The sequence below is a fragment of the Daldinia loculata genome, assembly GCF_022478755.1.
Source record: "Daldinia loculata strain CBS 113971 unplaced genomic scaffold F4817scaffold_1, whole genome shotgun sequence".
NCBI classification, from domain to species: Eukaryota; Fungi; Ascomycota; class Sordariomycetes; order Xylariales; family Hypoxylaceae; genus Daldinia; species Daldinia loculata.
In genome coordinates, this window is record NW_026054855.1 from 72,013 (window position 1) to 85,861 (window position 13,849).

Consider the following 13,849-nt stretch of genomic DNA (forward strand, 5'->3'; position numbering starts at 1 on the left):
GCGGGTAGGTACTGTAAGCCGCTAAATGGCCGCTAGTAAGGGACGGCAGGTACAATACCGCTAACGCGTTCCTCGGGCCATGCGCCACAGTAGAGACGCGGAATTTTGGCCGATCTAGACGTCAAAGAATTTCTGGCCTGAACCCTGAATATCTGAACTAAACTAATAACCTCAACTTACAGAATAATAGAATTACTTGCTGCTCTCCTTTGCCTGCGAAAATTATCTCTTTATCTACCTAGGTACTTAGGCATTCAGAGTTCCAAGTCCAAGTCTTCAATCCGATCTTGCGTTACAAATCCCGTGCCGCTTTGTCCTTTTGCCGCCTTGCCGCTCTGCCCTATCAGACCAGACCAGACCAGACCTGACTCGGCCGTGCATTATCCTGCCTCCCTTTCCTCCTCTGTTCCCTCCGGTGCGACTGTGCGAGGGAAAGACGACAGGAAAGCAGGGGGAGAGGTTCGAGCGAAGATGCAATGTCGTATCCACCGGCCAAGCGACAGCGATCCAACACGTCGCGAGATTCCGTCAACGGCAACCCGCAGACTACGGCTCCCGCCCTGCGACATCACCAAATCAGTCAGGGTATCAACTTGTACTCGCCTACGGGCTACGAGAATGGCGGCTATTCCCTCCAACCCGCCGCGCGCCAGACTGTCGCCTACAACCCCTACTCTCCTGGTGCGGTGACAAATTCGGCTGGCGGATACGGCGGAGCGTACCAGACCTCGTCGACAGGCTACGGTGCCGGTCCGTACAGCCCCCAACAGCAGGCTAACACCTTCGCGGCTCACTACTCTCAACCGCCTACGAACGGCCACATGACGTCTCATGCTACACACTTTAACGGGATTCGGAATGGGAACTTCGCCGAGACACAGGCACAAGCACAAGCACAGACGCAGACGCTCTTACAGGGACAGTCACCGCAGACGGCCGCGGGTGGAACGTATTCGCCCGTACCGACAACTCACCACATCGCGAATTATAACCAGCAGCAACGTACTAACCCCCCGACGTCCACAATACCACAGCATCTATCGCAGTACGGGGAGCCGTACACTTCCCAACCCGCAGCGCACGCCACGTCATATCATGCCAGTACCAATTCCTATTCGGACGCTTCTACCTTGAATTCCCACTTCAGCCCGGCACATCTGCAGAGTCCGGCCCATCTAGCAAGCCCGGCTCCTCTATCGACCTCCGCAGCCCAGAACGGAAATGGTCACACTCCCGACGATGTCATGCAAGAGGATGACGACGAGGAAGAGGATGCGCAAGGCGAGACGGCGGACGAGTCGACAGATGTAAGGAGCAGCAAGAAAAATTACCAAGGGGTCTATATAGGGATCGTAGAATGCTAACGCACGCCTTGTAGGTTTACACGAATCCCGATCCGCCGAACGGGTCCATATCGTCCATACAGTCGGTTCCCACGCCACCGATCGATGCGTCGTCCAGAGGCGGTCAGCGAATTAAAAAGTGCTCCTGTAAGACGGGACGCGGAGACAAGAAGGCCTGCGTGTTTTGCGTCTGTAGTAAGCATGGACTCGGTTGCACTCCGACTTGCTCGTGCGGCGACGCCTGTGCGAACCCCTTTGCGGACCTGACGCAATTCTTCGGCCCGCCGTCTGCGTTCCCGAAACCCTGCGGTGCCAATGCGTGCTTTGCCACTTGGCTCTGTAACCAACCGAACGTCGAGGAGCTGGATGTAGATCTGATAATAGACATACTGTTGTACGACGATACGTCGTGGGCGACCATCAAGGAGTACGCGGAGCCGTTCAAGAAGTGGGAGGACAGTTGGAAGCGGACCCGTGGGGGTAAGAGGAAGAAGAGTCGCGAGGAGCGCGAGCGCCTGGAGTTCGAGTTGCTCCGCGGCGCGCTAGGTAACTGCAACCAGAACGACTTCTACGGCTACTGGTATAGTTTTTGTCGAGGCGGCTGGGTGGCGACCGATCTCTGGGACCATTGCCAGGAGTGTCGCGTCTGCAAGCCCAGCGCGGAATGGCACTGCGACAAACATAGTCGCTGCACGTCAGAACGCGTCTGTCCCGATTGCGCATCGACTGCACCGTACCCGAATATGATGTCTTCGTATCCGGATCCCGGTAGTTAGTCCGGTCTCGCTCTATATGAGAGAGGGTGCCTTGTTTCCTTGGTTTTTATCAACGTTTTGGGGGGATGGAAATCGGACATAGACAGCGTGCGTTAGGGATACATAACGGTATTTGCTATGGCTTACTCGCGTACATCTTGCATTTTTAGCGAGAATGCGTGCGTCGGCACGGAAACATACGAGGACTTCGGACAAAAGACAGATCGATCAGTTAGGGGTGCGTACCTATGTATAAGAACTAGAGCCAACATTATCAATATCAAGAGCATGGCTTGGGACTAAAACCCAGCTAATATTGTCACCATCTAGCTCGCCGCTATGCGTCTAGAGTTCCGTTATGCCTGGTAACGATAATTCCCGGCTGTCGATGTCTTTATCCTATAGACCTGATGAGCGATAGAATTTGACTCGAATGCCTTAGGTACTTGAACTTTTACGTCGACAAGACAAAAAAATTGACTATACAACATACGTGTTTTAAGTAACCACCGGTTTATACCTACCATAAGGCCTCGTTTAGAGTATAACGCGTATTCCAAGCACGGCGGCAATGATTAGCTATGTCGACTACAACGCCAAGCGGATCTTTTACGTCGACAGACTACTCGAGCCTAGGTAGCTACTACTACAAATACCTACTTCGTTGTCCAGTTCACGAATTGATTCGCTAGGAGCAGGAAAGAAGATACGACGGTAGTAGGTCGATGATAGGATATACACTAGGGTTGTTAAGGCATAATATTGTCGACAATATGCTCCTAGGATAACCTACCTTAGGTGCCCAAGGCATATTATCCACTCCGGCCACGGAATTATGATACTAAATGATAAACTATGGAGGAATTGCTAGGTATTCCTTATGACGGCAGGAGCTTGTTTTAGTCCGAAGACTCCTGGATAGAAGTCCCAAGGACCTCTTAATCTTTATGATCAACTTCTCGATCTTGACCCTGTCTTGTGGCCCTCTGGGGATTTCTAGTTTCAGGAAAATGCGACCTACTTACGGGATTTAGTGGTATCAAACTTCATCCGTATTTGTTAGTTACTAGGTCAATCATAATTCTCCGAGTTCGTGGATGCCATAGCTATTACCCCGATACTATACCGAACCTCAGCGGCTTACGATGGTGCTAATAAATTTCGGAGTGATAGTATGTAAGTGTAATTAATGACACATGAAAATCAAGAACAAGGCCAAAAAGTTAATACGACGCAGTTAACGTGCTCCGATCCATCCACCTCGAAAGGGGAATGAACCGGAAGTTGACAGAGCCTGGTATGTGGTAGCATGCAGATCTATGACCCATGTCACGATGCGCTCCTCTCTCGCAAGGGTATATCCTGGGCAGTGGGTGACTGGGCTTAGGCCTGGTAGGTGGAGTTTAGGGTTGGCTTGACGTGCGTCCTGTCTTATTACGCACATGCATGCACCAAGATCTCGCCAGCTCCTGTATCTGTGTAGTTGTAGTTTGGAAGAGAGAGACCGGGTATACAGGACCCAGACGTGGCTCGGCACGACTAGGGTGATCAGGTGGAGGTAAGAGATGCGACATTAGTCGAATCCTGTCTATAAGATGATTTACTCGGCTTACCTAGAATTTTGATAATGCTACCCGACGGACAATGCTTTATGTCTTCTATGAGAAAATCTTTTCGGCTGAACCGCCGCCACGGGTCGCGTGGTAGGCTGACTTGTTAGCCACGTTTCGATTATGGGTGTTGGTCCGCCTGCTTTTCCAATGGCCAATAAGGGGGACTTCTACATTAAAGGTTGGTCTTCGTATTAATCGAAAAGGGTATGGTTTAGGGATTCGTAATGCACTATATATGAAAAGAGGGATTTTGCACAAACAACAGCAAGGCGAGGAAAGGTTTCTACGGATTCGATACGTATCTCTAGAGCTCCCTCGGGTAGCTATAATAGGAGATATGTACCGAAGAATATATGAATAGAACAGGCCAACGTACGTTTGGGATAGTTTGTGGACATGATGAAAATGCCTATAGATAGGGACCTCGGTGTCAAGCTGTCAGAATGTATATAGGTTGGTATATTAACTGCACCTACCCATTAAAACGTCTTGTAAGAGAAAATACACTAGACACTAACCTAAGGGGGGTATACTTAAATAAATCAATGTTGGATATTTCACGTCTCGGGGTGGATAAGCCGGTATATACCTCTCACATGTAACTTGGGTATATTGAAATTGCTAGTGAAGTCGGCAAGCAGCGGTGATCTTATATGCCAGGTAGGTAGTTAGGAACCAACACCGTACGTAATTCCTTAGATTTAATACCTTAAATGGCCTTTTAAGATGTATGGTTGAGCAACGAGGGCCCTAGTATCGACCAACAATTGAGTCTAGAGCGTGGAAGAGAGTATATGGGAGATGTAAGTCTTGACCGCACATGTTTGCATTATCTGATCCTTGTAGTATGAACTATTCCTCCAATCTCATATCTTCCTCGTTTAGCATCTCGTCTATCTATTATCCAAACTGGCTGATAAAATCAAGACTGGGTGGTTTGTTGAGCCGGCCCAACTCGGAGTCCTCATAGATATGAATGATACGCAGGCCAAGTACAACCTATCCGGATCTCCGCTTTTGTATCTTCCATGCGAGCTGGTTGTACATACTGCGTCGTATCTTTCCCTAGACGACTTGTTCAGCCTGCGTTTGACATGTCGTCGTGTCGAGACGTTCCTATTCGAAACCTTCTCGGTCGAATTCTTTTCTGATAGACGTTTTATGGTTAATGAATGGTGAGTACCTAGGAATACCTTGTGGTCCTATACGAACCTGTCAAGCCTATCTAATATCGTCATTAACCATGATGTAGTACGTGTTAATTTGGCACGTAGTCTCTAGAGGAGATAATAAGAGACTATGATCCTCTTTGCCCTTTGCGGTCCCCTATATGACCCTTTCTATATTATCATACACCTTGCTGACAGCTGTTGGCATACGCAGATAGCCTGAGATGTCTATTGAATATATCGAAGCACTCTCATCTGTCAAGGTGCTTGTCAAGGCTGACTATTGGGCTTGATCGACTATACAGCAGCGATGCCTTGCCAAGCTTTGGGCATCGAAATGGCAATGCTGATAATCCCCGCGTAAAGAAAGGAATCGAGCCTTATAAACTAGAGGAGCTTGCCGCAGAGCAGAACTGGCTAGTCAGTAGCGGGCGGTTGCAGCTGTTGCTTGGCGAGGCTCTAGGCAATCTGGCAAATGTGGTAGAACTTAGCTTGCGGGATGCCAATGCCGTGAGAGGACATTTACGCCCCGGATTACGACAGCGGCTTGTCAGCTACGGGACCGCCGAAATCCGCCGACAGACAGGGGTAGATTTCCTCAGCGACGAGCCGCATCTTCACTCGCAAGATCAGTTTGCCGACATGGTATTCTCGGCTGCTCTGTTGGCTGTCGCGAGGAGCGGAAAGCGGCTGGACGCCATCAGCGTGGACATACAGAAACAGGATATGGGATTATCTAGCTCGGCTTTTGTGTTCCCGAGGTCTCTTCTCGAATCCCTTAGGCCTACTTTACAAAGCCTGCGGTCTCTCAACCTCTCCGTGAGCTTCACTTACATATCGCTGGGCAGCTTCGCGCACGGGTCTCTAGGTTTCCTGCGGTGGCAACCCCATTATCTATTCTCGCTGCTTGAGGAGACACCTAACTTGGTTAGTCTTCGGGTGATATCCAAGGGACAAAGCTTCCTGCTAGATGGGGTAATAGAATGGCTTGCTCGACTGGTAGACTTGTCAACCGGAAAGCAAGTTGAGAAGGCTAAAGGGTCACACATGTACGGTGATCTGTCTGCAAGCTTCGATCGCATAACGCTTTCTCAAACATTCCACGATTTACGGGACCTGGAGTTGGGAAATATGACGGCGCCAAGTGATTCCCTCTCCAAGATTGTCCAGCACCTCGCTGGTTCTCTACGGAAGCTATGCTTGTGCACGATAGGGGTAACAGTTTCCCGGGGCGACGATGAGCTCGATAATGACCCCGGGAGTGCTAACGCCTGGACATCAATATTCCGAGAGATGTCTACGTATTCCAGCTTGGAGAACCTGCAGGTTGGCCTTTTAGGCCACCACACCGTGAACTGTACGGGGAATGCCAACGGGCACCAAGCCGTCTTCTTGAGATCGGAAGTTGGTACGCAGTCGGGCCCGCCTGGTGGATTATTCGACGCTTGGTCATACTCGGGTAGCGTCACATCTATGAAAGACTTCTTGCTAGAGCTCTCCTCGAAGACAATTATCATCTGTACCAGGTGTAGACAGAGGAACCCGGGATATCATTCCTCTGACGAAGTCCTCGAGGGGTAATTGGGAATAAGATGACTCGAACAGTCCTTAGGATGACATAGATGTTAACTCTAATTTATCCAAGATCCAAGCTCGATTAAATCTCGAATAAGATCAACTCCTATTAGCTTATCAGTAGCACTAGTTCGTATTGGCGCAGGTGCATAATGTCTCAACTGACTCGGTCATAACATTCATCATGCTTCTACACGTAGGAGGTGACGATAAGGTTCTTCTAGCTATAAAATGATACCGCTTATTGCGATATTAACTACTCAAGATGCTCCAAGGGGAAAGGGGGATTTAGTCGACAGATGCTCTTATCAGTTGACAAAGAGAGCATGCGTGGAATGTCGTGCGACACCCTCCGGCAATTGTGCTTATCTTTCTCAACAGGATATATCGACGGCCTGGTTACAACGCCTCGCTGCAGATCGGCAGGGGTTCAGATAACTGATTTTCCCATTTTTGGTTCTGGGGCGTGAATGGCTGCCCAATACAACGGAATCCCACGCTTCTCCTCGGTGTGCTCGGTACCAGGAGTGCGTCAACGTGCGTGCGGGGGGATAAGCCCGAGACTTCATTTGTTGTGCTATTATATTTCTCTGTTATAAGTATTTGAAGGTGAGCCCCCCAAACTTGCACTCGTCTGTCCGCTATTCTATTCGCTTTCTCGGGAACTTGAAAGCCACCTAGGTAGACAGGTCATTCTAACTAGTATCGGCTTTACTGGTATCGACATTGCGGTAAACCCGACGAGCCCAAGATGGCTCCATCGGTGGCTTCAAACCCCGGAGATCTCGACGAGTCGCTGGTCCCCGGGACGGTCCACCTAGTCGACCTCGAGCACACGATGGCGACGCGACATGCTAAGGACCAGAGGGATATCGTGCTCGTGCCGACCCCGTCCGCAGACCCCAACGACCCGTTGAACTGGGCTCCTCGACGCAAGTACCTAGCCTTGGCTTGCGCTCTCCTGTATACCTGGTTTAATGGCATGGCACTGTCGGTCGTCTACTCGGTGCTCGTGCCTCTTTCCACGGCCCTATCCGTAAGCGAGGGGGATCTCAATGCTGGGACGGGCTATATGTTCTTACTCTTAGGTTGGGGCCTGCTCTTTTGGCAGCCGTTTGCGCTGCAGTTTGGAAAGCGGCTGACGTACTTGGTCTCTCTCCTCGCGCTCACGGCCGTCACGGTCTGGGGGCCCTACGCGCGCGGCAACAACCAGTGGATCGCGAATCGCGTTCTGACGGGCTTCTTTGCAGCCCCTATCGAGGCTTTGCCTGAAACCAGCATTGCGGACCTCTTTTTCGCCCACGAGAGGGGAACGTATTTGGGTTGGTACGCATTCATGTTGGCTGGCAGTAACTTTTTCGCCCCCGTCATCTGTGGCTTCATCAACGACGGGGTTGGCTATCGGTGGGTTTTTTACTTCCAGGCCATCTTTTGCGGTGCCACTTGGCTATTTCTATTCTTCTTCATGGAGGAAACGAATTACGACCGACGTACCGTCGGCATCGTCGCCGAGTCTAGCCATGGAGTACTCAAGCCGAATCCGGATGACGAGAAGGGCAAGGAGGCCTCGATGGATCCGTCCGACGCCATTAGGCAGGTTATTTCTCTAGAGGGCCAGCCGTCAGCTGAGACGAAGACGTTTTGGCAAAGATTGTCCGTCGTGGATCAGCCGCGGCCGTTCATGATGCACTACCGCGCGTGGCAGTCTCTCAAACTCTTGTCGTGGCCCGTGGTATTCTATTCGGGATTTAGCTACGGCACGTACCTCATCTACTTTAATATTCTCAACGCTACGAGCTCTATCATCCTAGGCGGACCACCTTATAATTTTCGCCCGTCCCTCGTCGGTCTGAGCTATCTCTCCTGCATGGTAGGAGTTTCCGCCGCGGCGGCTTTCACAGGTGTATTTTCGGATCGCTTCGTTATTCGATTAGCGCGTAGAAACAATGGTGTCTCAGAGCCCGAGCACCGACTCTGGCTCTTCTCCGTTTCGACGCTGATGATCCCGTCTTCGCTTATCCTCTGGGGTGTCGGGGCCGCCCACCAGGTGCACTGGTTCGGTCTTATTGTCGCCATGTGTACTACAGCGTTCGCCAACACGATGGGCATTACTCTCAGCGTTTCGTACTTGATCGATACGTATCGAGATATTTCCGGCGATGCGCTAACTACGTGCATTCTTATTCGTAACACGATGAGTTTCGCTATCGGGTATGGAATCACGCCCTGGCTCGACCGCTTAGGATACCAGAATTGTTTCGTCAGCGTGGCTTTCATCGGATTAGCTATCTGCAGCGTCTTCCTAGTGATGGTCAAGTGGGGTAAGAAGTTTAGGGAAGCGAAACGCCTCGACTATTGGCGCGAGGTTGAGAAGAGGATCGATCTTGGGCTAGTTCACTAACAGATTCCCATCAAGAGCTGCATGTGCTGAATATCAAACTATATTTATCTTAGGTACCTAAACTAACCACCTAAACTAACCACTATCTGATACTAGTATGGTATCGAAGCGCTATTTCTTCTTACCGAGTTCGCTACTGTTGGGACGACCACGGTCATGTGACCAGGGCTGGGGCCTGGACCCCCCACACACACAATTAGATAAACACCCCACACGTTTCATAGATCCCCTTGTAACTTACCATCTCTATCAACCAATCAAGCAATACAGTTTCAGTTACATACCTTGTACCCTTTCTTCATTACGTAAAGGTACATACAGAACCTTGTCACTCCAACACTGCTACTGCAAATCTTTTTAATAGGGTAGTTCCTTAGTTTAGGTGCTGTTGGAGCATAGACGATATTTGTATTGCGGAACAGACTAGACTTTATAAGAGGCATTGGCCTTTATAAGACATTCCTCCTATCACTCGCTCTAGGTTATCTCTTTGTTTTCTCAACATCACATTAGGTTAGGAGGTACCCAAGGTACTCAACCTTCTAACCGCCATCCTATGTAGGAAACAAACCTACGACTAATTCCTCTCATAATATTCCATAGCTATTCAAAGTGCTGCATTATGTACAAGTAGGAGCATGAACTGTGCAGTCCGGAGACGCTTCGTCATACATGCTACATTGGTATCGTCGATCTATCGCAATCTTGACTGACAGGCTATCCTGTCCCACCACGCAGAATGATGATCAAAGCATTATAAAAGAGTGAAGCAGAAGCGCTAACATGATCCGTCCCGTTCGCTTACGTATGTACTCGTTGCAAATAAAGTCCCTCGCTCGTAGCCCACATAAGCCTCAATATCTACTACATTACAAAACGACTTCCACGTTCTCAGTTTCGGTCACAGTTTCGGTCACAGCTTCGGTCACAGCTTCGGTCACAGCTTCGACCACAGCTTCTGCCACCGTTGGCTCCTCTAACTCCGATGACATGACTGGGGTTGGGTCTTCAAGGGGAACATCATCCGTAGCAACGGATGGTGTGGCCTCGGTTAAAACATCAGTAGCAGACATCTTGACAGTTTCAGTCGCCGTCTCTAGCTCCGTCTCTGTGACTGTGTGGAAGACTCGAACTACTTTCTTCTCCGTCACAGTTTCGGCCTGCTCTGACTGAAGTGCCATGTATATAAACTGGTCGTAGGCGCCTGCAAATGTGCTGCACGGCTCATAGACAGTAGATATGCTTGTCGCCATTGCTGTGCTGTCCTGGGCTGCCGTGGGCTCGATTGCAACTTCTAAAGCTTCCTCATAAGTCGTCGGGACTGGTTCAGCTTCGCTCTGAGTTGTCTCTTGCTGAGGCTCTTCGGCCACGGACTCCTCTTGGTAATCCGCAGGGGCCGCTGCAGGCTCGCTGGCGGATATGTCCTGCTGCGATACGACTTCCAGGTCGCCTTGATAGTCCGTCTCAGCCACTGTAGGCTCGGTCTGTATCGTATAATGAGTAGACGTCACGCTTGTAGGCTCTTCAGAGATGATAGGTTTCCCTTCGGATTCGTATTGCTCCTCTTCTATTGGTGCTGCTTCTATAGGGGACTCAGAAACCGGTGCATCTTGGTGCTGAACTGCTCCCAGCGGCTCTTGGTCGGGTACGGCCGCTACAAGATCGGCCAACGGCGCATGCTGTCGAGGCGTCGTGGAAGGTTCGCCGCAAATTGACGGCACAGCTAACGATTCTGTCGTCGGGAAATTTACCTGGACGGTAGGAACCTGAGGTATATCGACAACCTGGGCGCGGCGCATGATTGGGACGTCTCTCATCCGGTGGATCACTGGCTCGTAGACGGGCTCGGCCGGAGTGGGAGCGTTCCGGAAGGCAAGCATAAGCACAAAAATGCTGAGAGTGAAGATGGCAACATTCCTGCGGTCTTGCAATAAAACCCTCATAGACTGAAGTAGAAGCTCGGGGAGCGACGCGTTCTGGTAGGCAGCCTGATGAGGTTTCTTTTGTTTATAGGCCTCGTCGGAGGGAGGCGACGGTGGCACATGCGACCCCTTGTCCTGGTCCGGATGGACCGACGGCTCCCGAGATTGTGGTGGCGGCGGCGAATGCCCGTAGATCTCGCGAAGCCGTTCTTCATCTCGCCGGAGCCGCTCCTCCGCAGAAATAGGTGTGCCAACGCGCGACGGCTCTGGCTGAGGTGAGGAGGCCCCGAATTGGGAGCCCATATCGGCCCGTTCCCTCTGATGCTGCGTAGTCTCCTTTTCAATCTCTGCCTCTTGGTGAGTCGCGGCGAGACGGACTAACTCCTCTTGCAAAGCGGGCTCTACGATGGGTTCCAGTTCGACGTCTACACGTTCCATCTCTTTCCAGCAAGCTTCCCAGGCGCCAGCCCTCATCAACCCGTTGCTGGCGTAGACCTTAACCCGAAAGATCTTGCCCGAGCCGAGAGAGTTGCCGCGGATCTCGCTTTTGCAAGTGTCACACCAGTGCCGCTTATCCCCAGCGCGAGATCGTTGGGAACTCCACTCGTCTTCGCTCTCTTCGTCTTCGGTCAGGGTTGACTCGTTGGTAGGGCCGAGGTAATGACCGCATTCCAAGATCCGAGCTCGTCGGCGGAACGGCAACTCTAGCGCTTCGAGCAGGCGCTCCTCGAGAACCTCATAGTCATTCTGAGGATGGCCTAGTAGTATACCTCTCTCGATGACGGTGTCGCCGATTCGGTCTTGCAGGAGCCTCCAAGATTCTTGGAGGGTCTTCACCTGCTCGCTCACATTGTCCGTATCGAGATTGTTAAGTAGATTGCCCCATGCCCACCTTAGCGGTAACAATGTGACGTGGAGTAGGACGAGAGGTGCCTCCTTGCGTCCCTTAAAACGCGACGGCGTGGACATCCTCTTGGGGGAATATTGCGCGGAGGCTGTGGGCGTCCCCAAGCGAGAAACTGTAGGGAATTGCCTCTTTGTGGACCGGGGAGAACCGAGGACCGAAGATGGTGGCGAGGACATCTGCATGGCTCGCACGTCCGAAGGGGTCCGAAAAGGCGGGCGCGGTGTTCCTCTAACGGTAGGAACGAAATCTCCCTTCTCATATTCCCGCTCGTTTTGTGAAATATCCGAAACTCGAGGTGACCGAGTCGCGGTTGTCATATTGTCAAAGTCTTTGTGTGCCCTGTCGGACTCAGAAACGGCATCGTACGACCCCAGAGAGCTTCGCGGGCTCTTGTCGCTAAACACATCTTCGTCCGTGGCTTCGTGATGAGAACTAGTATCACCGCCATCATCGGCGTGGATGTGAGAATCTGCAAACTCGGGGTCTCCAAGATATGAATCATCTTTTTGGGCTGGATCATGAGCATCATCGTCATCTGTCTCGTCGCTCAACACTGAGCCGTCTTCCACATCCTCATGCTTGTCCTCGCTTTCAAATTCACCCCGTTCAGATCCTTCGGCCTCGTCAAGATATTCGTCATCCATCTCGCTGTGGTCGGTCTCTACGCTGGGCCGGACCTCCGATTCTCTGTTATTACTGGTCATCTCCGTCCCATTCCCTGCCTCGTCAATAGTAACAGACTCCTCGTGCCGGTTAGAAGTGTTTTGTTTGCCGTTTGCTTTTAGTTCTTGAGGATGCTCCTCATCTATCGGTGTGCTCAGGCAAGACGGGTCGACGTAGATCTCGAAGTTGTGATTTGTTTTTTGTCGAGGCATCCGAAGTGTGAGAAAGAATAAGGAATAGCACGTAGGGTTTTTAATTAAAGGATGTGCCCTCCGGAGCCGTTGGGTCCTCTGAGTTTGTTTTGATGCGTACGTTGCGTTGGCAGTATATTAGACCTGCAGGTCTAAATGTCAAGATGAATGAAATGGTTGGGCGAGATCGAAAAGAATGCGGGTCGCTAAGTGTCGGTTCTCACGTTGTTTACACGCGTTGCCTGGTCAACGCCAACCATTCAACCCTGGTAATCCATTTCCTTGTCCAATGACAGACCGGATCACAATCTAGCACGGATGATTTTCAGCAAAGGGAATATTATCAATCGTTACAATATGATCATAGAAAGGGATCCGAGACTCTTATAGATGGGTAGGTATGTATCAGAAAATATTTACCTCCTTAAGTGTAAATCCAACCTGTCACTTTACGACTGCTGGCATTGACGTCATTAGTTGTATACAAGTGCCTAATCTACCTAGGTAGCCTCTAAACTTATAAGATACAACACGCCGTCATCTACAGGCAACGTTTTTTGTAATAAAGCTATGGTCACTTAAGTACCAAGATATAGCTTTTGGATCTTGCGACAACTTACTCAATTTGACATGAATCAGATAGATCTTTCCCCTTGCCATTATGGCAATAAAAGGTCATCATCACTGGATTGTCTTTAGGATGGTTTAGTTCTGTATTGAGCTAACTATATCTTCCGCGCAAGATCAGGGTTAACCCTTTGGTATGATCCTAATATTGTATCCGAGTGACTCGAGGCTAATCGATTGAAGAGAAGATCGAAAGTATTTTTCAATAGTTCATGATAACAAGATCATAGTAGCCAACTACAGGGACCAAACTGTTAAGTAAGTGTTTTCTAGTTATAAGAAGAAAAGAGTGAATAGAGTAAACCGTGCTTGTAGTGCGTTGCCTTAGGTAACTTGATGGAAGGCAACCAAAGAGCTTATACAGGTGAACTACTGGGACAATAAATAGGCCAACATACATATAAGTAAGAGGCTCTCTAGCATCCATTTGACTACCTCCTAGGTAGGTAGCTACCAAATATGTTCCAAGTACGATTTGTGACGCCTCGAATATTGACTACTCTTCCTCAGATTCTCTACTCCATTTGTCGGCTACGTCCTTTATCTCGATCAGTAGCTGCTCCTTTCTCTCCTCGGTACACCAGCTGCCTAATACGGCGCCCTTCGCAATCGCTTCCCAGTCCCTGATGCTCAAGTCGAATGCGTCCTGCAGGGCGCAGTAATTCTCGAGTATGTATCCCCCA

The 13,849-nt window shown here is 50.3% G+C and overlaps 4 protein-coding genes across 4 annotated transcripts; 3 read left to right on the forward strand and 1 right to left on the reverse strand.

The window, feature by feature from the left end:
• Positions 1-476: 476 nt before the first annotated feature.
• On the forward strand, positions 477-2,119 carry F4817DRAFT_310890 (uncharacterized protein; the record flags this gene model as incomplete). Its single annotated transcript, XM_049299920.1, has 2 exons — positions 477-1,307; positions 1,379-2,119. The coding sequence occupies 2 exons, from the start codon at positions 477-479 to the stop codon at positions 2,117-2,119; spliced, it is 1,572 nt and encodes a 523-aa protein (XP_049163749.1).
• A 2,035-nt stretch (positions 2,120-4,154) lies between these two features.
• F4817DRAFT_355471 (uncharacterized protein) lies at positions 4,155-6,461 on the forward strand (the record flags this gene model as incomplete). The annotated part of the gene is made up of 3 exons (XM_049305662.1): positions 4,155-4,202; positions 4,699-4,886; positions 5,099-6,461. The coding sequence occupies 3 exons, from the start codon at positions 4,155-4,157 to the stop codon at positions 6,459-6,461; spliced, it is 1,599 nt and encodes a 532-aa protein (XP_049163750.1).
• A 588-nt stretch (positions 6,462-7,049) lies between these two features.
• Positions 7,050-8,992, forward strand: F4817DRAFT_681 (MFS general substrate transporter). Its single transcript, XM_049307759.1, has one exon. The coding sequence runs from the start codon at positions 7,207-7,209 to the stop codon at positions 8,854-8,856; it is 1,650 nt and encodes a 549-aa protein (XP_049163751.1). The 5' UTR covers positions 7,050-7,206; the 3' UTR covers positions 8,857-8,992.
• On the reverse strand, positions 8,993-12,389 carry F4817DRAFT_363007 (uncharacterized protein; the record flags this gene model as incomplete). Its single annotated transcript, XM_049306596.1, has 2 exons — positions 8,993-9,578; positions 9,807-12,389. 2 exons carry the CDS (start codon positions 12,387-12,389, stop codon positions 9,477-9,479), a joined length of 2,685 nt encoding a protein of 894 aa, XP_049163752.1. The 3' UTR covers positions 8,993-9,476.
• Between the last annotated feature and the right edge of the window lie 1,460 nt (positions 12,390-13,849).

Coding starts and splice junctions, on each gene's coding strand:
- F4817DRAFT_681 (XM_049307759.1), top strand. CDS start 7,207: ATGGCTCCATCGGTGGCTTCAAACCCCGGAGATCTCGACGAGTCGCTG.